This window comes from Amia ocellicauda, chromosome 7, assembly GCF_036373705.1.
Source record: "Amia ocellicauda isolate fAmiCal2 chromosome 7, fAmiCal2.hap1, whole genome shotgun sequence".
In the NCBI taxonomy this organism is placed as follows: Eukaryota; Metazoa; Chordata; class Actinopteri; order Amiiformes; family Amiidae; genus Amia; species Amia ocellicauda.
In genome coordinates this window covers 15,510,359-15,537,464 of record NC_089856.1, presented here as the reverse complement: position 1 = coordinate 15,537,464, position 27,106 = coordinate 15,510,359, and the positions used below count along the sequence as shown (strand labels likewise).

The following is a 27,106-nucleotide window of genomic DNA, read 5'->3' as shown; positions in this document are numbered from 1 at the left end:
AGAGTTCAGTGGTGGTGATCTCTGGATCCTCCTCCGCCTCTTCGCCCCCCTCGTTGCGGGACTCCAACAGGGACAGAAAGTGATGGATCAGATTTTGATCCACCACCTTCTGGTCGTACAACTCCCTGTAGAAGTCTCGCACCACTGTCTCAACAGCCTCTCTGCCCTCCACCTCCTGCCCCAAGGAGTCGATCATGGAGGACATTGCAGGCCGCCTCTCCTTTGTTTTCTTGAAGAAGAAGCGGCTGCACTTCTCATCGTCCTCCATAATGCGGACCCTGGAAAGGACCTTGATCTTCTCCTGCTCCTCCCGATAGAGGGCAGAGAGACTCAGTTTCACCCGGGCTACCTCCTCAGCCAGGTCGAGATCAACATTAAAGCGGATACAACACAAAGGGAAATGGACAGATACACTTATGACAGAACACAAAAAGGGGTGAAATCACATTTTAACAGTCAAAGAACAAGTAGTTACAGTTCGGGGGTCCATTTACCATCAGGCCTTGCGGGGCTTCCGCATATTGATGAACCTGGGCAGTTCCGACTGTCCATGACTGTCACAATATTATAATCAATGAACGGTGATTGTTTTGCCTATATACACGTATACAATAACACAGTAGTGTGACATCTCCTAAATATCCATCTCGGAGTATTTTACTGCTTCTGACATCTTTAACCGGGGAAATGATCGCACTTGTACAAACACGTTCCAGAGTGTCGGTCCGGGTCTCCTCTCCGGATCCACAGTCTTCTGCAGCGTCTCAGTCCCATTGCCACAGCACTCTTGCCGGCAATCTCTGTTTTCTGTTTGAATGCATCCTTGCCTGCAATTTTCCAGCATTCAAAGCCAGTGTGAATGGGGGCAACAGGAAAAAAGCAGGCAAATGTTGCCGGCAATTTAGCAGCATTTCAGTGTGAATAGGGCTATATATTACATTACATATGTATGAAAAAAGGAACCTATCACTTTAATATGTGATGCTCCCTTCCCAATGTATGCAATTATGTTCATAAGTGGAACATTAGGAAGATTTAAATGTGTATAGATATGTGATTCAAACAAGTTAATTCACTGGAAAGAATGGAAAATAAAATAGATATTTCTGTATAATAATGATTATTATTACAATGTTCATAATAATAATGCTTTTATAGGTTAGCACTGTTTGAAAGCGCTGACTTCGAAAATATGGTAGCATTTTTAAAGCACCTATAATAATAATAATAAATATAGCTGCAAGCAGCAATTTAGGGGGCCAAGCATATGTGGAGGGATATGGCATATTTAACAGACTTTAGGGTTTCAGCCATGATGAGATTTGAACCCAGGTCTCACACACCAGAGTGCAGTAATCTAACCACAACAACAAATGGCCCAGGCTTCATAATATGTCTTCAGATCTGCTACAATATGATAATGCTAGTACATGAATATTGAAACTAATAAAGCAATAAGCTCCCAAACACATAATGTTTACTTTTCAGTTCTGGCCATGGTGGGACTTCAACCCAGGTCTTTTGTGCTATAGTGCAGTGACCTTACTATCTGAGCCATATCCAGCTTAAATAAAGTATCGTAAAACTATCCTATGCTTGCGAGAAGGGAGTACTTAGCGCGTAACTTCATAGTTTGTAATATGAGTGTGATATAATATGTGATATATGTGATATAATATGTAGAATATTGTGGTGGAATAGTGTGTAATATGAATATTTATAATATGAGTGTGATATGTTATTCATATATATTACAAGATATTTGTTGTACTGCAATATACAACATTAACTAAAGTCTTTTTTATTCTTACAATGAATACATAGACAATATAAAATTGTTAACTATTTCAATATTTGTAAAGATTACTATTAGTTAAATTTGTATTGGTAGTACAGCTCCCTCTCTTTTTCAGGTCCACATGAATGTATAACATGTCTCACTTCATAAATGTACTCTATTATAAATCCAAGCCTTAATAGCAAGCTCCCCAGTGGTGCAGTGGGTAAAGGCATGAAATGCAAGACTAAGAGATCTTCTTGTATATGTCAACACCTGCATATGTCTGAGCTTTTACGATCGAATCCTGCTGAAAGCTTGATTGAATGTGGTCTTTACTGGAAGTCTTTCTAAGCTTAGCATGATGGTTGAGTTTCAGAGTATGTGGTCTGGAGCTGTCTGTGATTGATAGATGTGCTCTGTCTCAAGAGCAGCTGTACATTCATTGTGTAATTGGATTAGACAAAGGTTGTGAAAGTACAGACAAATTTAGTTTTATAAATCTTTTTTATGAATTTACATTTACAAATCTGAATATTGGTCATAACACAAAGCCATGCACCAAGTTTCACATCTGTCCCATTAGCGGTTTGGAAGGAGAAGAGGTTTGAATATGGTCTTATAATTGTCACTTAATCTAATATTGGCACCACACCATATGACATATGACCTACATATTTCTTGTGGGACATTCTGCTATAGGTATCTACCAACACACCAATTTTAGTGAGTTTCTCTTATGATGTTTTAATTTCATGGACGTTTTAAATTTATGGACAAAAAAATATAACTTGATTTGATCACAGCAGACAGGTTATTTGATGAATCAGATTGCTTTTAACAAATCTGATAGAGGACCTTGCCAAGGGCACGTGTACACAATTTCACATTAATAGGATGTGCGGTTTCAGAAAAGAAGATGTTTGAACATTATCCAAACTTGGCATTAAATCCAAGATGGACGCCATGCTATGTGACATATGGTCACCATATTTCATATTGCATAGCCCTGCATAAGCCTCTACAATTTTATGAAGTTTCATGACTTTTATTTTTTTTTCAAATTCAAAATGGCCACATACCCATGTGACCTTTGACCACCATTTTGACATTGAGACTACCTCTGTCAAATAACATTGAATTCAAGATATTCTACGCATTCAGTATATGCAACTTTATGCAATTTAACCATGTCTGAAATTTGATTGGCTCATGATGGCCATCTTGTTTTTTCAATCAACTTGCCTTGAGCACATCTGATAGAGGATGTAGCCAAGATCATGTCTACAAAATTTCGTATCAATCGGACCAACCGTTTCAGAGAAAAGATCTTTGAAGATTCTTGGCCAATCCAATATGGCTGCCAAACCATGTGACTTATCGACTTCTCTTGAACAAATCCGAATATAGGCCATAACATAACATCACACACCAAGTTTCACAACTGTCCCATTAGCGGTTTCGGAGAAGATTTTTCTAGATTGTGCACAATTTGGCACTTAAGTCACTATGGCCACCAGACCATGTGACATATGGCCTCCATATTGCATATGGCATAGCACTATCCATCTAGCCATCTATCACTGTATGAAGTTTCATGACTTTTCATCAAGCGGTTTGGTTTTTATAGGCTTTTGGAAAAAATTGCAGAAAAATTACAATAATAATCCTTACAATTACAATAGGGTTCCAGCAACTTCATTGCTTGGCCCCCTAATAATCCTAACAATTACAATAGGGTTCCAGCAACTTCGTTGCTTGGCCCCCTGATAATATAATTATCTCACAATCGTGCTGAAATTTAAGCCCTGGACATAGATGCAGAGAGAAAGGCTGTGTCCAACAGACAGAGCAGTAGAGAATGAAATAAGATAAATAAGACCAAGATATAAGATAACACCAAGATATAAGTGTAACAGGGAGGGCAGGACATGGAGGGTTCAGGTGCTTTTTAAAATTTTCCAATTTTAAAGTAATCAAAAATTAAAATAACGATATCCTCCTCACAGAGGAGCCTTCAAGCTCCAAGAGGAGTTAAAAAAAATATATATATATATATATAAACTAACAAAATAAAGGTACACAAAACAAACAACACAGGAAAGCTACTTTAGGTCCTCTAAGGCTTACAAAAAGCTGCAGTGATCAGGTATCTGCCTGAAAGAAATGACAGGGAGGTTAAATAAGGAAGTGTGGTGAGAGTGCTGATTGCTGTCTGCATCAGCGCCGCAGGTGTGCCTAGGTACCTGGTGCAAAGCACCTAAATGAGATGCAGCTGCCAACGCTGATGACAGACAACCCAGTCCTCACCAGTAGCTGAGCCGTGACAGGGCCGACCTGTCACAATAAGGTAAAACCAAGATATAAGATACAGCTATAAGATAACACCAAGATATAAGATAAAACCAAGATATAAACTAAAACCGAAGTACAAGGCAGGGACACACACAGGGCTGAGAGACGAATGCAGACAGTGTGATTCTGATTCTCTGCCTTTGCAGATGGGAGAGCAGGAGGGCGAGACTGTGAGAACCAGGGTGACCAAGACGGTGGTGGACGCTGATGGCACAGAGACAAAGACCACAGTTATTGCAGACAAACAGACCATGACCACCATCAAAGAAATAACCAGGGGACAAACCACATCCATCACCATGGAGACCGAGAAAGGAGAGCAGCCTGCAGAAAAGATGGAGAAAACGCAACAGAAGTCCACAGTGGTCAATGAGGATGGAAGCATTACAACAACTACAGTGATGAAAGAAGCAGACACCACGACAACCATCACACAATTCACAATGGGAGACATCACTAAGAAAACTTCAGTGGTCAAAAGAGGGGAGAAAACCACACAAACCACTCAGGAAACCACAAAAAAACACACCGTGACAGGAGAAGATGGCAGCAAAACCACCACCACTGTGGTAACAAGTGACGACACCACTACAACAGTCAAAGAGGTCACCAAGGGGGACACCACAAGGGTAACCAAAGAAGTCAAGAAAGGAGACAAGCCTGTGGAGAAATCTGAAATAACCAGGAAGACATCCACTGTAGTCGATGAGGAAGGCACCACCACAACAACTACGGTGGAAGAGGAAGGAGACACCACAACGATTATCACAGAAGTCACTGAGGGAGACACCACCGAGACAACAACAGAGGTAACAAAAGATGGACAAATAACAAAGACTGTCATGACAATAAGCAAAAACCCTGAGGACTACGATGACTTGTCTGAACCACAAACAGAAAGAATGACTGAAGAGATCATTGAGATAACAACTGTCAGAAAGATAGGAGATCAGTCTTCAAGCGAGGGAACAATATATGAAAATTGTGATATCACAAGGGACAAGAAAAGCCAAAGAAAAAAATCTCCAATCATCACTGAAGAAACCATAGAGAAAACCCCCATTGAAAACCCGGATGGCACCGTTACAATCATAACTGAACACACCACAGTGGAATCAACTGTCACTACTATTGAGACACTCAGAGATGTCCAGGCAGAAGACATAATTCCCAGCACCACAAAGAAATACATGGTGGTCAACGGGGATGGCAGCACCACAAAAACGACAATAATCACAGAAGGAGAAACGGTTACCACAATCACAAGAGTGAATAAAGGTGGTGTCACCAAAACCACTAAACAAGTCAAGACAAAGAACAAGCCCACACAAACCACTCAGGAAACCACAGAGAAACACACCATGGTGGAAAAAGATGGAAGCAAAACCACAACCACTGTGGTAACAAGTGACGACATAACTACAAAAGTCACAGAAGTCACCAAGGGGGACACCACAAGGGTAACCAAAGAAGTCAAGAAGAGGGACAAGCCTGTGGAGAAGACTGAAAAAACCAGGAAGACTTCAACTGTGGTCGATGAGGATGGCACCACCACAACAACTACAGTGGAAGAAGATGGAGACACAACGACAACCATCATGGACGTCACTAAGGGAGACATCACCACAACAACCAAGAGGGTCACAAAGGCTGGGAAAACTACAACCACTACCAAAACCACCAGAAAGAGGCAAATAAAAAGCAAAACAAAAACATTTCCAGCTGCAGAATGGGAAAGGATTGAGGAAATCACAGAGAAAATTCCGACTGAAAATCCAGACGGCAGCATCACAGTCATTACTGAACACACCAGAGAGGGATCCACTGAGATGACAGTGGAGACACTAAGAGATATCCCTGCAGAAGAAAAACTGCCCAGCACTATCACAAAAAACACAGTGGTCAACGAGGATGGCAGCACCACAACAACAACTGTGATCACCCGAGGAGAGACCGTCACCACGATAAAAAAAGTGACCAAAGGGGGAGTCACCAGAACCACCAAAAAAATCAACACAAAGGACAAACCCACACAAACCACTCAGGAAACCACAGAGAGACACACCGTGGTGGAAGACGATGGCAGCAAAACCACAACCACTTTGGTAACAGCTGACGACACCACTACAACAGTCACAGAGGTCACCAAGGGGGACACCACGAGTACAACCAAAGAAGTGAAAAAGGGGGACAACCCTGTGGAGAAATCTGAAATAACCAGAAAGACATCCACTGTGGTCGATGAGGAAGGCACTACCACAACAACTACAGTGGAGGAGGACGGAGACACCACCACGACCATCACGGAAGTCACTAAGGGAGACATCACCACGACAACCAAGAGCATCACAAAAGCTGGGAAAACTACAACCACTACTAAAATCACCAGAAAAAGACAAAAGAGTACCAAAAGCCAAACAAATCCTACTGTCACCGAAGAAACTGGAAAAGAAACAATCAAAACAACGCCCATTGAAAATCCAGACGGCAGCGTCACAGTCATAACTGAACACAGCACAGAGGGATCCACTATCACTACTGTGGAGACACTCACAGACGTCCCTGCAGAAGAAACTGTTGTCAGCACCACCACGAAAAACACAGTGGTCAATGATGACGGCAGCACCACCACGACGAAAACCATCACCAGAGGAGAGACCGTCACCACGATCACAGAATTTACCAAAGGGGACCTCACCATAACCACCACAGAAATCAAGACGAAGGACAAGCCCACAGAGATTACTCAGGAAGTAAAGCAAAAATACACTGTGGTAGAAGAAGATGGAAGTAAAACCACAACGACTATGGTATCAAGTGATGACATAACTAAAACAATCACAGAAATAATCAAGGGGGACATTACCAAGGTAACTAAAGAAGTAAAGAAGGGGGACAAGCCTATGGACACAATCGAATCAACACAAATTAAGAGCACAACGGTTGATGAGGACGGCACCACCACAACAACTATGGTGGAGGAGGATGGAGACACCACCACGACCGTCACAGAAGTCACTAAGGGGGACATCACCACAACAACTACACAGGTCACCAAAGACGGGACAACTACATCCACTACAAAAATCACCACAAATCAGTCCAAGCCAGTAAAAGCGGAAACCTCTCCAGCTGTCACAGACGAAACCACAAAAGAAATCATCAAGACAACGCCCATTGAAAACCCAGACGGCAGCGTCACAGTCATAACTGAACACACCACAGAGGGATCCACTATCACTACTGTAGAGACACTCACAGACGTCCCTGCAGAAGAAACCGTTGCCAGCACCACCACGAAAAACACAGTGGTCAACGATGATGGCAGCACCACCACAACGACAATCATCACCAGAGGAGAGACCGTCACCACGATCACAGAGGATACCCATGACGATATCACCACCACCACCAAGGAAGTCAAGACAAAGGACCAGCCCACCCAAACCACTCAGGAAACCGCAGAGAAACACACCGTGGTGGAAGATGACGGCAGCGAAACCACAACCACTGTGGTAAGAAGTGAGGACACCACCACAACAGTCACAGAGGTCACCAAGGGGGGCACCACAAGTGTAACCAAAGAAGTCAAGGAGGGGGACAAGCCAGTGGAGAAGACTGAAAAAACCAGGAAGACATCCACTGTGATCGATGAGGAAGGCACCACCACAAGAACTACGGTGGAGGAGGACGGAGACACCACCACAACCATCACGGAAGTCACTAAGGGGGACATCACCACGACAACTACACAGGTCACCAAAGATGGGACAACTACAGCCACTACCAAAACCACCAAAAACCAGCCCAAACCAGTGGACAGGGAAACCTCTCCAGCTGTCACAGAGGAACCCACGAAAGAAACCGTCAAGACAACGCCCATTGAAAACCCTGACGGCAGCATCACAGTCATAACTGAGCGCACCACCGACGGATCCACTGTCACTACTGTGGAGACACTCACAGACGTCCCTGCAGAAGAAAAACTACCCAGCACCACCACGACAGACACCGTGGTCAACGAGGACGGCAGCACCACAACAACGACAATCATCACCAGAGGAGAGACCGTCACCATGATCACAAAAGTGACCAAAGGGAGCGTCACCAGGACCACCAAACAAGTCAAGACAAAGGGCAAGCCCACACACACCACTCAGGAAACCGCAGAGCAACACAGCGTGGTAGAAGACGACGGCAGCGTAACCACAACCATCATGGTAACAAGTGAAGACACCACTACCACAGTCACAGAGGTCACCAAGGGGGGCACCTCAAGGGTAACCAAAGAAGTCAAGGAGGGGGACAAGCCTGTGGAAAAGACTGAAAAAACTAAGAAGACATCCACTGTGATCGATGAAGATGGCACCACCACCACAACTACGGTGGAGGAGGACGGAGACACTACCACGACCATCACCGACGTCACTAAGGGAGACATCACCACGACAACAACACAGGTCACCAAAGACGGGACGACTACAACCACAACCAAAACAACCAGAAACCAGCCCAAGCCAGTGGAAAGGGAAACCTCTCCAGCTGTCACAGAGGACACCACAAAAGAAACCATCAAGACAACGCCCATTGAAAACCCTGACGGCAGCGTCACAGTCATAACTGAACACACCACAGGGGGCTCCACTGTCACTACCATCGAGACACTGCGGGACGTACCTGTCGAAGAAACCGTTGCCAGCACCACCAAGAAAAGCACCGTGGTCAACGAGGATGGCAGCACCACCACAACGACAACCATCACCAGAGGAGAGATCGTTACCACAGTCACAGAAGTTACCCAAGGGGACATCACCACCACCACCACAGAAGTCCAGACAAAGGACAAGCCCACACAAACCACTCAGGAAACCACAGAGCGACACACCGTGGTGGAAGAAGATGGCAGCGAAACCACAACCACCGTGGTAACAAGTGAGGAGACCACCACAACAGTCACAGAGGTCACCAAGGGGGACACCACGAGTGTAACCAAAGAAGTGAAGGAGGGGGACAAGCCAGTGGAGAAGACTGAAATAAGCAGGACGACATCCACTGTGGTCGATGAGGAAGGCACCACCACAACAACTACGGTGGAGGAGGACGGAGACACCACCACCACCATCACGGAAGTCACTAAGGGGGACATCACCACGACAACTACACAGGTCACCAAAGACGGGACAACTACAACCACAACCAAAACCACCACAAAGCAGCCTAAGCCAGTGGAAGGGGAAACCTCTCCAGCTGTTACAGAGGAACCCACGAAAGAAACCATCAAGACAACGCCCATTGAAAACCCAGACGGCAGCGTCACAGTCATAACTGAACACACCACAGAGGGATCCACTGTCACAACAATCGAGACACTCACCGACGTCCCTGCAGAAGAAAAAGTTCCCAGCACCACCACGAAACACACCGTGGTCAACGTGGACGGCAGCAGCACCACAACGACAACCATCACCAGAGGAGAGACCGTCACCACAGTCACAGAAGTTACACATGGCGACATCACCACCACCACCACGGAAGTCCAGACAACGGACCAGCCCACACAAATCACTCAGGAAACCACAGAGAAACACACCGTGGTGGAAGAAGACGGCAGCGAGACCACAACCACCGTGGTAACAAGTGAGGAGACCACTACAACTATCACAGAGGTCACCACGGGGGACACCACGAGTGTAACCAAAGAAGTCAAGGAGGTGGACAAGCCAGTGGAGAAGACTGAAAAAACCAGGAAGACATCAACTGTGGTCGATGAGGAAGGCACCACCACAACAACTACAGTGGAGGAGGACGGAGACACCACCACAACCATCACGGAAGTCACTAAGGGGGACATCACCACCACAACTACACAGGTCACCAAAGACGGGACAACTACATCCACTACGAAAATCACCACAAACCAGCCCAAGCCAGTGGAAGGGGAAACCTCTCCAGCTGTCACAGACGAAACCACAAAAGAAATCATCAAGACAACGCCCATTGAAAACCCAGACGGCAGCGTCACAGTCATAACTGAACACACCACAGAGGGATCCACTGTCACGACTGTGGAGACACTCACAGACGTCCCTGCAGAAGAAACCGTTGCCAGCACCACCACGAAAAACACCGTGGTCAACGATGACGGCAGCACCACCATGACGACAACCATCACCAGAGGAGAGACCGTCACCACGATCACAGAAGTTACCCATGGCGACATCACCACCACCACCACGGAAGTCAAGACAAAGGACCAGCCCACCCAAACCACTCAGGAAACCGCAGAGAGACACACCGTGGTGGAAGACGACGGCAGCGAGACCACAACCACTGTGGTAACAAGTGAGGAGACCACCACAACAGTCACAGAGGTCACCAAGGGGGGCACCACGAGTGTAACCAAAGAAGTCAAGGAGGGGGACAAGCCAGTGGAGAAGACTGAAAAAACCAGGAAGACATCCACTGTGATCGACGAGGAAGGCACCACCACAAGAACTACGGTGGAGGAGGACGGAGACACCACCACAACCATCACGGATGTCACTAAGGGGGACATCACCACGACAACTACACAGGTCACCAAAGACGGGACAACTACAACCACTACCAAAACCACCAAAAACCAGCCCAAGCCAGTGGACAGGGAAACCTCTCCTGCTGTCACAGAGGAACCCACGAAAGAAACCGTCAAGACAACGCCCATTGACAACCCTGACGGCAGCACCACAGTCATAACTGAGCGCACCACCAAGGGATCCACTGTCACTACTGTGGAGACACTCACAGACGTCCCTGCAGAAGAAAAACTACCCAGCAACACCACGACAGACACCGTGGTCAACGAGGACGGCAGCACCACAACAACGACAATCATCACCAGAGGAGAGACCGTCACCACGATCACAAAAGTGACCAAAGGGAGCGTCACCAGGACCACCAAACAAGTCAAGACAAAGGGCAAGCCCACACACACCACTCAGGAAACCGCAGAGCAACACAGCGTGGTGGAAGACGACGGCAGCGTAACCACAACCATCGTGGTAACAAGTGAAGACACCACTACAACAGTCATAGAGGTCACCAAGGGGGGCACCTCAAGGGTAACCAAAGAAGTCAAGGAGGGGGACAAGCCTGTGGAAAAGACTGAAAAAACTAAGAAGACATCCACTGTGATCGATGAAGATGGCACCACCACCACAACTACGGTGGAGGAGGACGGAGACACTACCACGACCATCACCGACGTCACTAAGGGAGACATCACCACGACAACAACACAGGTCACCAAAGACGGGACGACTACAACCACAACCAAAACCACCAGAAACCAGCCCAAGCCAGTGGAAAGGGAAACCTCTCCAGCTGTCACAGAGGACACCACAAAAGAAACCATCAAGACAACGCCCATTGAAAACCCTGACGGCAGCGTCACAGTCATAACTGAACACACCACAGGGGGCTCCACTGTCACTACCATCGAGACACTCAGGGACGTCCCTGTAGAAGAAACCGTTGCCAGCACCACCAAGAAAAGCACCGTGGTCAACGAGGATGGCAGCACCACCACAACGACAACCATCACCAGAGGAGAGATCGTTACCACAGTCACAGAAGTTACCCAAGGGGACATCACCACCACCACCACAGAAGTCCAGACAAAGGGCAAGCCCACACAAACCACTCAGGAAACCACAGAGAGACACACCGTGGTGGAAGAAGACGGGAGCGAAACCACAACCACCGTGGTAACAAGTGAGGAGACCACCACAACAGTCACAGAGGTCACCAAGGGGGACACCACGAGTGTAACCAAAGAAGTCAAAGAGGGGGACAAGCCAGTGGAGAAAACTGAAATAAGCAGGACGACATCCACTGTGATTGATGAGGAAGGCACCACCACAACAACTACGGTGGAGGAGGACGGAGACACCACCACGACCATCACGGAAGTCACAAAGGGGGACATCACCACGACAACTACACAGGTCACCAAAGACGGGACAACTACAACCACAACCAAAACCACCACAAAGCAGCCTAAGCCAGTGGAAGGGGAAACCTCTCCAGCTGTTACAGAGGAACCCTCGAAAGAAACCATCAAGACAACGCCCATTGAAAACCCAGACGGCAGCGTCACAGTCATAACTGAACACACCACAGAGGGATCCACTGTCACAACAATCGAGACACTCACCGACGTCCCTGCAGAAGAAAAAGTTCCCAGCACCACCACGAAACACACCGTGGTCAACGAGGACGGCAGCACCACCACAACGACAACCATCACCAGAGGAGAGACCGTCACCACAGTCACAGAAGTTACCCATGGCGACATCACCACCACCACCACGGAAGTCCAGACAACGGACCAGCCCACACAAATCACTCAGGAAACCACAGAGAAACACACCGTGGTGGAAGAAGACGGCAGCGAGACCACAACCACCGTGGTAACAAGTGAGGAGACCACTACAACTATCACAGAGGTCACCACGGGGGACACCACGAGTGTAACCAAAGAAGTCAAGGAGGTGGACAAGCCAGTGGAGAAGACTGAAAAAACCAGGAAGACATCCACTGTGGTCGATGAGGAAGGCACCACCACAACAACTACGGTGGAGGAGGACGGAGACACCACCACGACCATCACGGAAGTCACTAAGGGGGACATCACCACCACAACTACACAGGTCACCAAAGACGGGACAACTACATCCACTACAAAAATCACCACAAACCAGCCCAAGCCAGTGGAAGGGGAAACCTCTCCAGCTGTAACAGACGAAACCACAAAAGAAATCATCAAGACAACGCCCATTGAAAACCCAGACGGCAGTGTCACAGTCATAACTGAACACACCACAGAGGGATCCACTGTCACGACTGTGGAGACACTCACAGACGTCCCTGCAGAAGAAACCGTTGCCAGCACCACCACGAAAAACACCGGGGTCAACGATGACGGCAGCACCACCACGACGACAACCATCACCAGAGGAGATACCGTCACCACGATCACAGAAGTTACCCATGGCGACATCACCACCACCACCACGGAAGTCAAGACAAAGGACCAGCCCACCCAAACCACTCAGGAAACCGCAGAGAGACACACCGTGGTGGAAGACGACGGCAGCAAGACCACAACCACTGTGGTAACAAGTGAGAAGACCACCACAACAGTCACAGAGGTCACCAAGGGGGGCACCACGAGTGTAACCAAAGAAGTCAAGGAGGGGGACAAGCCAGTGGAGAAGACTGAAAAAACCAGGAAGACATCCACTGTGATCGACGAGGAAGGCACCACCACAAGAACTACGGTGGAGGAGGACGGAGACACCACCACAACCATCACGGAAGTCACTAAGGGGGACATCACCACGACAACTACACAGGTCACCAAAGACGGGACAACTACAACCACTACCAAAACCACCAAAAGCCAGCCCAAGCCAGTGGACAGGGAAACCTCTCCAGCTGTCACAGAGGAACCCACGAAAGAAACCGTCAAGACAACGCCCATTGAAAACCCTGACGGCAGCACCACAGTTATAACTGAGCGCACCACCGAGGGATCCACTGTCACTACTGTGGAGACACTCACAGACGTCCCTGCAGAAGAAAAACTACCCAGCACCACCACGACAGACACCGTAGTCAACGAGGACGGCAGCACCACAACAACGACAATCATCACCAGAGGAGAGACCGTCACCACGATCACAAAAGTGACCAAAGGGAGCGTCACCAGGACCACCAAACAAGTCAAGACAAAGGGCAAGCCCACACACACCACTCAGGAAACCGCAGAGCAACACAGCGTGGTGGAAGACGACGGCAGCGTAACCACAACCATCGTGGTAACAAGTGAAGACACCACTACAACAGTCACAGAGGTCACCAAGGGGGGCACCTCAAGGGTAACCAAAGAAGTCAAGGAGGGGGACAAGCCTGTGGAAAAGACTGAAAAAACTAAGAAGACATCCACTGTGATCGATGAAGATGGCACCACCACCATAACTACGGTGGAGGAGGACGGAGACACTACCACGACCATCACCGACGTCACTAAGGGAGACATCACCACGACAACAACACAGGTCTCCAAAGATGGGACGACTACAACCACAACCAAAACCACCAGAAACCAGCCCAAGCCAGTGGAAAGGGAAACCTCTCCAGCTGTCACAGAGGACACCACAAAAGAAACCATCAAGACAACGCCCATTGAAAACCCTGACGGCAGCGTCACAGTCATAACTGAACACACCACAGGGGGCTCCACTGTCACTACCATCGAGACACTCAGGGACGTCCCTGTAGAAGAAACCGTTGCCAGCACCACCAAGAAAAGCACCGTGGTCAACGAGGATGGCAGCACCACCACAACGACAACCATCACCAAAGGAGAGATCGTTACCACAGTCACAGAAGTTACCCAAGGGGACATCACCACCACCACCACAGAAGTCCAGACAAAGGACAAGCCCACACAAACCACTCAGGAAACCACAGAGAGACACACCGTGGTGGAAGAAGACGGCAGCGAAACCACAACCACCGTGGTAACAAGTGAGGAGACCACCACAACAGTCACAGAGGTCACCAAGGGGGACACCACGAGTGTAACCAAAGAAGTCAAGGAGGGGGACAAGCCAGTGGAGAAGACTGAAATTACCAGGACGACATCCACTGTGGTCGATGAGGAAGGCACCACCACAACAACTACGGTGGAGGAGGACGGAGACACCACCACCACCATCACGGAAGTCACAAAGGGGGACATCACCACGACAACTACACAGGTCACCAAAGACGGGACAACTACAACCACAACCAAAACCACCACAAAGCAGCCTAAGCCAGTGGAAGGGGAAACCTCTCCAGCTGTTACAGAGGAACCCTCGAAAGAAACCATCAAGACAACGCCCATTGAAAACCCAGACGGCAGCGTCACAGTCATAACTGAACACACCACAGAGGGATCCACTGTCACAACAATCGAGACACTCACCGACGTCCCTGCAGAAGAAAAAGTTCCCAGCACCACCACGAAACACACCGTGGTCAACGAGGACGGCAGCACCACCACAATGACAACCATCACCAGAGGAGAGACCGTCACCACAGTCACAGAAGTTACCCATGGCGACATCACCACCACCACCACGGAAGTCCAGACAACGGACCAGCCCACACAAATCACTCAGGAAACCACAGAGAAACACACCGTGGTGGAAGAAGACGGCAGCGAGACCACAACCACCGTGGTAACAAGTGAGGAGACCACTACAACTATCACAGAGGTCACCACGGGGGACACCACGAGTGTAACCAAAGAAGTCAAGGAGGTGGACAAGCCAGTGGAGAAGACTGAAAAAACCAGGAAGACATCCACTGTGGTCGATGAGGAAGGCACCACCACAACAACTACGGTGGAGGAGGACGGAGACACCACCACGACCATCACGGAAGTCACTAAGGGGGACATCACCACCACAACTACACAGGTCACCAAAGACGGGACAACTACATCCACTACAAAAATCACCACAAACCAGCCCAAGCCAGTGGAAGGGGAAACCTCTCCAGCTGTAACAGACGAAACCACAAAAGAAATCATCAAGACAACGCCCATTGAAAACCCAGACGGCAGTGTCACAGTCATAACTGAACACACCACAGAGGGATCCACTGTCACGACTGTGGAGACACTCACAGACGTCCCTGCAGAAGAAACCGTTGCCAGCACCACCACGAAAAACACCGTGGTCAACGATGACGGCAGCACCACCACGACGACAACCATCACCAGAGGAGAGACCGTCACCACGATCACAGAAGTTACCCATGGCGACATCACCACCACCACCACGGAAGTCAAGACAAAGGACCAGCCCACCCAAACCACTCAGGAAACCGCAGAGAGACACACCGTGGTGGAAGACGACGGCAGCAAGACCACAACCACTGTGGTAACAAGTGAGGAGACAACCACAACAGTCACAGAGGTCACCAAGGGGGGCACCACGAGTGTAACCAAAGAAGTCAAGGAGGGGGACAAGCCAGTGGAGAAGACTGAAAAAACCAGGAAGACATCCACTGTGATCGACGAGGAAGGCACCACCACAAGAACTACGGTGGAGGAGGACGGAGACACCACCACAACCATCACGGAAGTCACTAAGGGGGACATCACCACGACAACTACACAGGTCACCAAAGACGGGACAACTACAACCACTACCAAAACCACCAAAAACCAGCCCAAGCCAGTGGACAGGGAAACCTCTCCAGCTGTCACAGAGGAACCCACGAAAGAAACCGTCAAGACAACACCCATTGAAAACCCTGACGGCAGCACCACAGTTATAACTGAGCGCACCACCGAGGGATCCACTGTCACTACTGTGGAGACACTCACAGACGTCCCTGCAGAAGAAAAACTACCCAGCACCACCACGACAGACACCGTAGTCAACGAGGACGGCAGCACCACAACAACGACAATCATCACCAGAGGAGAGACCGTCACCACGATCACAAAAGTGACCAAAGGGAGCGTCACCAGGACCACCAAACAAGTCAAGACAAAGGGCAAGCCCACACACACCACTCAGGAAACCGCAGAGCAACACAGCGTGGTGGAAGACGACGGCAGCGTAACCACAACCATCGTGGTAACAAGTGAAGACACCACTACAACAGTCACAGAGGTCACCAAGGGGGGCACCACGAGTGTAACCAAAGAAGTCAAGGAGGGGGACAAGCCTGTGGAAATGACTGAAAAAACTAAGAAGACATCCACTGTGATCGATGAAGATGGCACCACCACCATAACTACGGTGGAGGAGGACGGAGACACTACCACGACCATCACCGACGTCACTAAGGGAGACATCACCACGACAACAACACAGGTCTCCAAAGATGGGACGACTACAACCACAACCAAAACCACCAGAAACCAGCCCAAGCCAGTGGAAAGGGAAACCTCTCCAGCTGTCACAGAGGACACCACAAAAGAAACCATCAAGACAACGCCCATTGAAAACCCTGACGGCAGCGTCACAGTCATAACTGAACACACCACAGGGGGCTCCACTGTCACTACCATCGAGACACTCAGGGACGTCCCTGTAGAAGAAACCGTTGCCAGCACCACCAAGAAAAGCACCGTGGTCAACGAGGATGGCAGCACCACCACAACGACAACCATCACCAAAGGAGAGATCGTTACCACAGTCACAGAAGTTACCCAAGGGGACATCACCACCACCACCACAGAAGTCCAGACAAAGGACAAGCCCACACAAACCACTCAGGAAACCACAGAGAGACACACCGTGGTGGAAGAAGACGGCAGCGAAACCACAACCACCGTGGTAACAAGTGAGGAGACCACCACAACAGTCACAGAGGTCACCAAGGGGGACACCACGAGTGTAACCAAAGAAGTCAAGGAGGGGGACAAGCCAGTGGAGAAGACTGAAATTACCAGGACGACATCCACTGTGGTCGATGAGGAAGGCACCACCACAACAACTACGGTGGAGGAGGACGGAGACACCACCACCACCATCACGGAAGTCACTAAGGGGGACATCACCACGACAACTACACAGGTCACCAAAGACGGGACAACTACAACCACAACCAAAACCACCACAAAGCAGCCTAAGCCAGTGGAAGGGGAAACCTCTCCAGCTGTTACAGAGGAACCCACGAAAGAAACCATCAAGACAACGCCCATTGAAAACCCAGACGGCAGCGTCACAGTCATAACTGAACACACCACAGAGGGATCCACTGTCACAACAATCGAGACACTCACCGACGTCCCTGCAGAAGAAAAAGTTCCCAGCACCACCACGAAACACACCGTGGTCAACGAGGACGGCAGCACCACCACAACGACAACCATCACCAGAGGAGAGACCGTCACCACAGTCACAGAAGTTACCCATGGCGACATCACCACCACCACCACGGAAGTCCAGACAACGGACCAGCCCACACAAATCACTCAGGAAACCACAGAGATACACACCGTGGTGGAAGAAGACGGCAGCGAGACCACAACCACCGTGGTAACAAGTGAGGAGACCACTACAACTATCACAGAGGTCACCACGGGGGACACCACGAGTGTAACCAAAGAAGTCAAGGAGGTGGACAAGCCAGTGGAGAAGACTGAAAAAACCAGGAAGACATCCACTGTGGTCGATGAGGAAGGCACCACCACAACAACTACGGTGGAGGAGGACGGAGACACCACCACGACCATCACGGAAGTCACTAAGGGGGACATCACCACCACAACTACACAGGTCACCAAAGACGGGACAACTACATCCACTACAAAAATCACCACAAACCAGCCCAAGCCAGTGGAAGGGGAAACCTCTCCAGCTGTCACAGACGAAACCACAAAAGAAATCATCAAGACAACGCCCATTGAAAACCCAGACGGCAGCGTCACAGTCATAACTGAACACACCACAGAGGGATCCACTGTCACGACTGTGGAGACACTCACAGACGTCCCTGCAGAAGAAACCGTTGCCAGCACCACCACGAAAAACACCGTGGTTAACGATGACGGCAGCACCACCACGACGACAACCATCACCAGAGGAGAGACCGTCACCACGATCACAGAAGTTACCCATGGCGACATCACCACCACCACCACGGAAGTCAAGACAAAGGACCAGCCCACCCAAACCACTCAGGAAACCGCAGAGAGACACACCGTGGTGGAAGACGACGGCAGCGAGACCACAACCACTGTGGTAACAAGTGAGGAGACCACCACAACAGTCACAGAGGTCACCAAGGGGGGCACCACGAGTGTAACCAAAGAAGTCAAGGAGGGGGACAAGCCAGTGGAGAAGACTGAAAAAACCAGGAAGACATCCACTGTGATCGACGAGGAAGGCACCACCACAAGAACTACGGTGGAGGAGGACGGAGACACCACCACAACCATCACGGAAGTCACTAAGGGGGACATCACCACGACAACTACACAGGTCACCAAAGACGGGACAACTACAACCACTACCAAAACCACCAAAAACCAGCCCAAGCCAGTGGACAGGGAAACCTCTCCAGCTGTCACAGAGGAACCCACGAAAGAAACCGTCAAGACAACGCCCATTGAAAACCCTGACGGCAGCACCACAGTTATAACTGAGCGCACCACCGAGGGATCCACTGTCACTACTGTGGAGACACTCACAGACGTCCCTGCAGAAGAAAAACTACCCAGCACCACCACGACAGACACCGTGGTCAACGAGGACGGCAGCACCACAACAACGACAATCATCACCAGAGGAGAGACCGTCACCACGATCACAAAAGTGACCAAAGGGAGCGTCACCAGGACCACCAAACAAGTCAAGACAAAGGGCAAGCCCACACACACCACTCAGGAAACCGCAGAGCAACACAGCGTGGTGGAAGACGACGGCAGAGTAACCACAACCATCGTGGTAACAAGTGAAGACACCACTACAACAGTCACAGAGGTCACCAAGGGGGGCACCTCAAGGGTAACCAAAGAAGTCAAGGAGGGGGACAAGCCTGTGGAAAAGACTGAAAAAACTAAGAAGACATCCACTGTGATCGATGAAGATGGCACCACCACCATAACTACGGTGGAGGAGGACGGAGACACTACCACGACCATCACCGACGTCACTAAGGGAGACATCACCACGACAACAACACAGGTCACCAAAGATGGGACGACTACAACCACAACCAAAACCACCAGAAACCAGCCCAAGCCAGTGGAAAGGGAAACCTCTCCAGCTGTCACAGAGGACACCACAAAAGAAACCATCAAGACAACGCCCATTGAAAACCCTGACGGCAGCGTCACAGTCATAACTGAACACACCACAGGGGGCTCCACTGTCACTACCATCGAGACACTCAGGGACGTCCCTGTAGAAGAAACCGTTGCCAGCACCACCAAGAAAAGCACCGTGGTCAACGAGGATGGCAGCACCACCACAACGACAACCATCACCAAAGGAGAGATCGTTACCACAGTCACAGAAGTTACCCAAGGGGACATCACCACCACCACCACAGAAGTCCAGACAAAGGACAAGCCCACACAAACCACTCAGGAAACCACAGAGAGACACACCGTGGTGGAAGAAGACGGCAGCGAAACCACAACCACCGTGGTAACAAGTGAGGAGACCACCACAACAGTCACAGAGGTCACCAAGGGGGACACCACGAGTGTAACCAAAGAAGTCAAGGAGGGGGACAAGCCAGTGGAGAAGACTGAAATTACCAGGACGACATCCACTGTGGTCGATGAGGAAGGCACCACCACAACAACTACGGTGGAGGAGGACGGAGACACCACCACCACCATCACGGAAGTCACTAAGGGGGACATCACCACGACAACTACACAGGTCACCAAAGACGGGACAACTACAACCACAACCAAAACCACCACAAAGCAGCCTAAGCCAGTGGAAGGGGAAACCTCTCCAGCTGTTACAGAGGAACCCACGAAAGAAACCATCAAGACAACGCCCATTGAAAACCCAGACGGCAGCGTCACAGTCATAACTGAACACACCACAGAGGGATCCACTGTCACAACAATCGAGACACTCACCGACGTCCCTGCAGAAGAAAAAGTTCCCAGCACCACCACGAAACACACCGTGGTCAACGAGGACGGCAGCACCACCACAACGACAGCCATCACCAGAGGAGAGACCGTCACCACAGTCACAGAAGTTACCCATGGCGACATCACCACCACCACCACGGAAGTCCAGACAACGGACCAGCCCACACAAATCACTCAGGAAACCACAGAGAAACACACCGTGGTGGAAGAAGACGGCAGCGAGACCACAACCACCGTGGTAACAAGTGAGGAGACCACTACAACTATCACAGAGGTCACCACGGGGGACACCACGAGTGTAACCAAAGAAGTCAAGGAGGTGGACAAGCCAGTGGAGAAGACTGAAAAAACCAGGAAGACATCCACTGTGGTCGATGAGGAAGGCACCACCACAACAACTACGGTGGAGGAGGACGGAGACACCACCACGACCATCACGGAAGTCACTAAGGGGGACATCACCACCACAACTACACAGGTCACCAAAGACGGGACAACTACATCCACTACAAAAATCACCACAAACCAGCCCAAGCCAGTGGAAGGGGAAACCTCTCCAGCTGTCACAGACGAAACCACAAAAGAAATCATCAAGACAACGCCCATTGAAAACCCAGACGGCAGCGTCACAGTCATAACTGAACACACCACAGAGGGATCCACTGTCACGACTGTGGAGACACTCACAGACGTCCCTGCAGAAGAAACCGTTGCCAGCACCACCACGAAAAACACCGTGGTTAACGATGACGGCAGCACCACCACGACGACAACCATCACCAGAGGAGAGACCGTCACCACGATCACAGAAGTTACCCATGGCGACATCACCACCACCACCACGGAAGTCAAGACAAAGGACCAGCCCACCCAAACCACTCAGGAAACCGCAGAGAGACACACCGTGGTGGAAGACGACGGCAGCGAGACCACAACCACTGTGGTAACAAGTGAGGAGACCACCACAACAGTCACAGAGGTCACCAAGGGGGGCACCACGAGTGTAACCAAAGAAGTCAAGGAGGGGGACAAGCCAGTGGAGAAGACTGAAAAAACCAGGAAGACATCCACTGTGATCGACGAGGAAGGCACCACCACAAGAACTACGGTGGAGGAGGACGGAGACACCACCACAACCATCACGGAAGTCACTAAGGGGGACATCACCACGACAACTACACAGGTCACCAAAGACGGGACAACTACAACCACTACCAAAACCACCAAAAACCAGCCCAAGCCAGTGGACAGGGAAACCTCTCCAGCTGTCACAGAGGAACCCACGAAAGAAACCGTCAAGACAACGCCCATTGAAAACCCTGACGGCAGCACCACAGTTATAACTGAGCGCACCACCGAGGGATCCACTGTCACTACTGTGGAGACACTCACAGACGTCCCTGCAGAAGAAAAACTACCCAGCACCACCACGACAGACACCGTAGTCAACGAGGACGGCAGCACCACAACAACGACAATCATCACCAGAGGAGAGACCGTCACCACGATCACAAAAGTGACCAAAGGGAGCGTCACCAGGACCACCAAACAAGTCAAGACAAAGGGCAAGCCCACACACACCACTCAGGAAACCGCAGAGCAACACAGCGTGGTGGAAGACGACGGCAGCGTAACCACAACCATCGTGGTAACAAGTGAAGACACCACTACAACAGTCACAGAGGTCACCAAGGGGGGCACCTCAAGGGTAACCAAAGAAGTCAAGGAGGGGGACAAGCCTGTGGAAAAGACTGAAAAAACTAAGAAGACATCCACTGTGATCGATGAAGATGGCACCACCACCATAACTACGGTGGAGGAGGACGGAGACACTACCACGACCATCACCGACGTCACTAAGGGAGACATCACCACGACAACAACACAGGTCACCAAAGATGGGACGACTACAACCACAACCAAAACCACCAGAAACCAGCCCAAGCCAGTGGAAAGGGAAACCTCTCCAGCTGTCACAGAGGACACCACAAAAGAAACCATCAAGACAACGCCCATTGAAAACCCTGACGGCAGCGTCACAGTCATAACTGAACATACCACAGGGGGCTCCACTGTCACTACCATCGAGACACTCAGGGACGTCCCTGTAGAAGAAACCGTTGCCAGCACCACCAAGAAAAGCACCGTGGTCAACGAGGATGGCAGCACCACCACAACGACAACCATCACCAAAGGAGAGATCGTTACCACAGTCACAGAAGTTACCCAAGGGGACATCACCACCACCACCACAGAAGTCCAGACAAAGGACAAGCCCACACAAACCACTCAGGAAACCACAGAGAGACACACCGTGGTGGAAGAAGACGGCAGCGAAACCACAACCACCGTGGTAACAAGTGAGGAGACCACCACAACAGTCACAGAGGTCACCAAGGGGGACACCACGAGTGTAACCAAAGAAGTCAAGGAGGGGGACAAGCCAGTGGAGAAGACTGAAATTACCAGGACGACATCCACTGTGGTCGATGAGGAAGGCACCACCACAACAACTACGGTGGAGGAGGACGGAGACACCACCACCACCATCACGGAAGTCACTAAGGGGGACATCACCACGACAACTACACAGGTCACCAAAGACGGGACAACTACAACCACAACCAAAACCACCACAAAGCAGCCTAAGCCAGTGGAAGGGGAAACCTCTCCAGCTGTTACAGAGGAACCCACGAAAGAAACCATCAAGACAACGCCCATTGAAAACCCAGACGGCAGCGTCACAGTCATAACTGAACACACCACAGAGGGATCCACTGTCACAACAATCGAGACACTCACCGACGTCCCTGCAGAAGAAAAAGTTCCCAGCACCACCACGAAACACACCGTGGTCAACGAGGACGGCAGCACCACCACAACGACAACCATCACCAGAGGAGAGACCGTCACCACAGTCACAGAAGTTACCCATGGCGACATCACCACCACCACCACGGAAGTCCAGACAACGGACCAGCCCACACAAATCACTCAGGAAACCACAGAGAAACACACCGTGGTGGAAGAAGACGGCAGCGAGACCACAACCACCGTGGTAACAAGTGAGGAGACCACTACAACTATAACAGAGGTCACCACGGGGGACACCACGAGTGTAACCAAAGAAGTCAAGGAGGTGGACAAGCCAGTGGAGAAGACTGAAAAAACCAGGAAGACATCCAGTGTGGTCGATGAGGAAGGCACCACCACAACAACTACGGTGGAGGAGGACGGAGACACCACCACGACCATCACGGAAGTCACTAAGGGGGACATCACCACCACAACTACACAGGTCACCAAAGACGGGACAACTACATCCACTACAAAAATCACCACAAACCAGCCCAAGCCAGTGGAAGGGGAAACCTCTCCAGCTGTCACAGACGAAACCACAAAAGAAATCATCAAGACAACGCCCATTGAAAACCCAGACGGCAGCGTCACAGTCATAACTGAACACACCACAGAGGGATCCACTGTCACGACTGTGGAGACACTCACAGACGTCCCTGCAGAAGAAACCGTTGCCAGCACCACCACGAAAAACACCGTGGTCAACGATGACGGCAGCACCACCACGACGACAACCATCACCAGAGGAGAGACCGTCACCACGATCACAGAAGTTACCCATGGCGACATCACCACCACCACCACGGAAGTCAAGACAAAGGACCAGCCCACCCAAACCACTCAGGAAACCGCAGAGAGACACACCGTGGTGGAAGACGACGGCAGCGAGACCACAACCACTGTAGTAACAAGTGAGGAGACCACCACAACAGTCACAGAGGTCACCAAGGGGGGCACCACGAGTGTAACCAAAGAAGTCAAGGAGGGGGACAAGCCAGTGGAGAAGACTGAAAAAACCAGGAAGACATCCACTGTGATCGACGAGGAAGGCACCACCACAAGAACTACGGTGGAGGAGGACGGAGACACCACCACAACCATCACGGAAGTCACTAAGGGGGACATCACCACGACAACTACACAGGTCACCAAAGACGGGACAACTACAACCACTACCAAAACCACCAAAAACCAGCCCAAGCCAGTGGACAGGGAAACCTCTCCAGCTGTCACAGAGGAACCCACGAAAGAAACCGTCAAGACAACGCCCATTGAAAACCCTGACGGCAGCACCACAGTTATAACTGAGCGCACCACCGAGGGATCCACTGTCACTACTGTGGAGACACTCACAGACGTCCCTGCAGAAGAAAAACTACCCAGCACCACCACGACAGACACCGTGGTCAACGAGGACGGCAGCACCACAACAACGACAATCATCACCAGAGGAGAGACCGTCACCACGATCACAAAAGTGACCAAAGGGAGCGTCACCAGGACCACCAAACAAGTCAAGACAAAGGGCAAGCCCACACACACCACTCAGGAAACCGCAGAGCAACACAGCGTGGTGGAAGACGACGGCAGCGTAACCACAACCATCGTGGTAACAAGTGAAGACACCACTACAACAGTCACAGAGGTCACCAAGGGGGGCACCTCAAGGGTAACCAAAGAAGTCAAGGAGGGGGACAAGCCTGTGGAAAAGACTGAAAAAACTAAGAAGACATCCACTGTGATCGATGAAGATGGCACCACCACCATAACTACGGTGGAGGAGGACGGAGACACTACCACGACCATCACCGACGTCACTAAGGGAGACATCACCACGACAACAACACAGGTCACCAAAGATGGGACGACTACAACCACAACCAAAACCACCAGAAACCAGCCCAAGCCAGTGGAAAGGGAAACCTCTCCAGCTGTCACAGAGGACACCACAAAAGAAACCATCAAGACAACGCCCATTGAAAACCCTGACGGCAGCGTCACAGTCATAACTGAACACACCACAGGGGGCTCCACTGTCACTACCATCGAGACACTCAGGGACGTCCCTGTAGAAGAAACCGTTGCCAGCACCACCAAGAAAAGCACCGTGGTCAACGAGGATGGCAGCACCACCACAACGACAACCATCACCAAAGGAGAGATCGTTACCACAGTCACAGAAGTTACCCAAGGGGACATCACCACCACCACCACAGAAGTCCAGACAAAGGACAAGCCCACACAAACCACTCAGGAAACCACAGAGAGACACACCGTGTTGGAAGAAGACGGCAGCGAAACCACAACCACCGTGGTAACAAGTGAGGAGACCACCACAACAGTCACAGAGGTCACCAAGGGGGACACCACGAGTGTAACCAAAGAAGTCAAGGAGGGGGACAAGCCAGTGGAGAAGACTGAAAAAACCAGGACGACATCCACTGTGGTCGATGAGGAAGGCACCACCACAACAACTACGGTGGAGGAGGACGGAGACACCACCACCACCATCACGGAAGTCACTAAGGGGGACATCACCACGACAACTACACAGGTCACCAAAGACGGGACAACTACAACCACAACCAAAACCACCACAAAGCAGCCTAAGCCAGTGGAAGGGGAAACCTCTCCAGCTGTTACAGAGGAACCCACGAAAGAAACCATCAAGACAACGCCCATTGAAAACCCAGACGGCAGCGTCACAGTCATAACTGAACACACCACAGAGGGATCCACTGTCACAACAATCGAGACACTCACCGACGTCCCTGCAGAAGAAAAAGTTCCCAGCACCACCACGAAACACACCGTGGTCAACGAGGACGGCAGCACCACCACAACGACAACCATCACCAGAGGAGAGACCGTCACCACAGTCACAGAAGTTACCCATGGCGACATCACCACCACCACCACGGAAGTCCAGACAACGGACCAGCCCACACAAATCACTCAGGAAACCACAGAGAAACACACCGTGGTGGAAGAAGACGGCAGCGAGACCACAACCACCGTGGTAACAAGTGAGGAGACCACTACAACTATCACAGAGGTCACCACGGGGGACACCACGAGTGTAACCAAAGAAGTCAAGGAGGTGGACAAGCCAGTGGAGAAGACTGAAAAAACCAGGAAGACATCCAGTGTGGTCGATGAGGAAGGCACCACCACAACAACTACGGTGGAGGAGGACGGAGACACCACCACGACCATCACGGAAGTCACTAAGGGGGACATCACCACCACAACTACACAGGTCACCAAAGACGGGACAACTACATCCACTACAAAAATCACCACAAACCAGCCCAAGCCAGTGGAAGGGGAAACCTCTCCAGCTGTCACAGACGAAACCACAAAAGAAATCATCAAGACAACGCCCATTGAAAACCCAGACGGCAGCGTCACAGTCATAACTGAACACACCACAGAGGGATCCA

General features: G+C 50.3%; 1 protein-coding gene across 1 annotated transcript in view; it reads left to right on the top strand.

Moving 5' to 3' along the window:
* Nucleotides 1-27,106, top strand: part of LOC136753832 (mucin-3B) — a 40,386-nt gene that overhangs the window by 3,315 nt on the left and 9,965 nt on the right. The window contains exon 2 of the mRNA XM_066710219.1: nt 4,279-27,064. Coding sequence (XP_066566316.1) covers nt 4,279-27,064 — 22,786 coding nt within the window. The remainder of the gene's footprint in view (nt 1-4,278; nt 27,065-27,106) is intronic.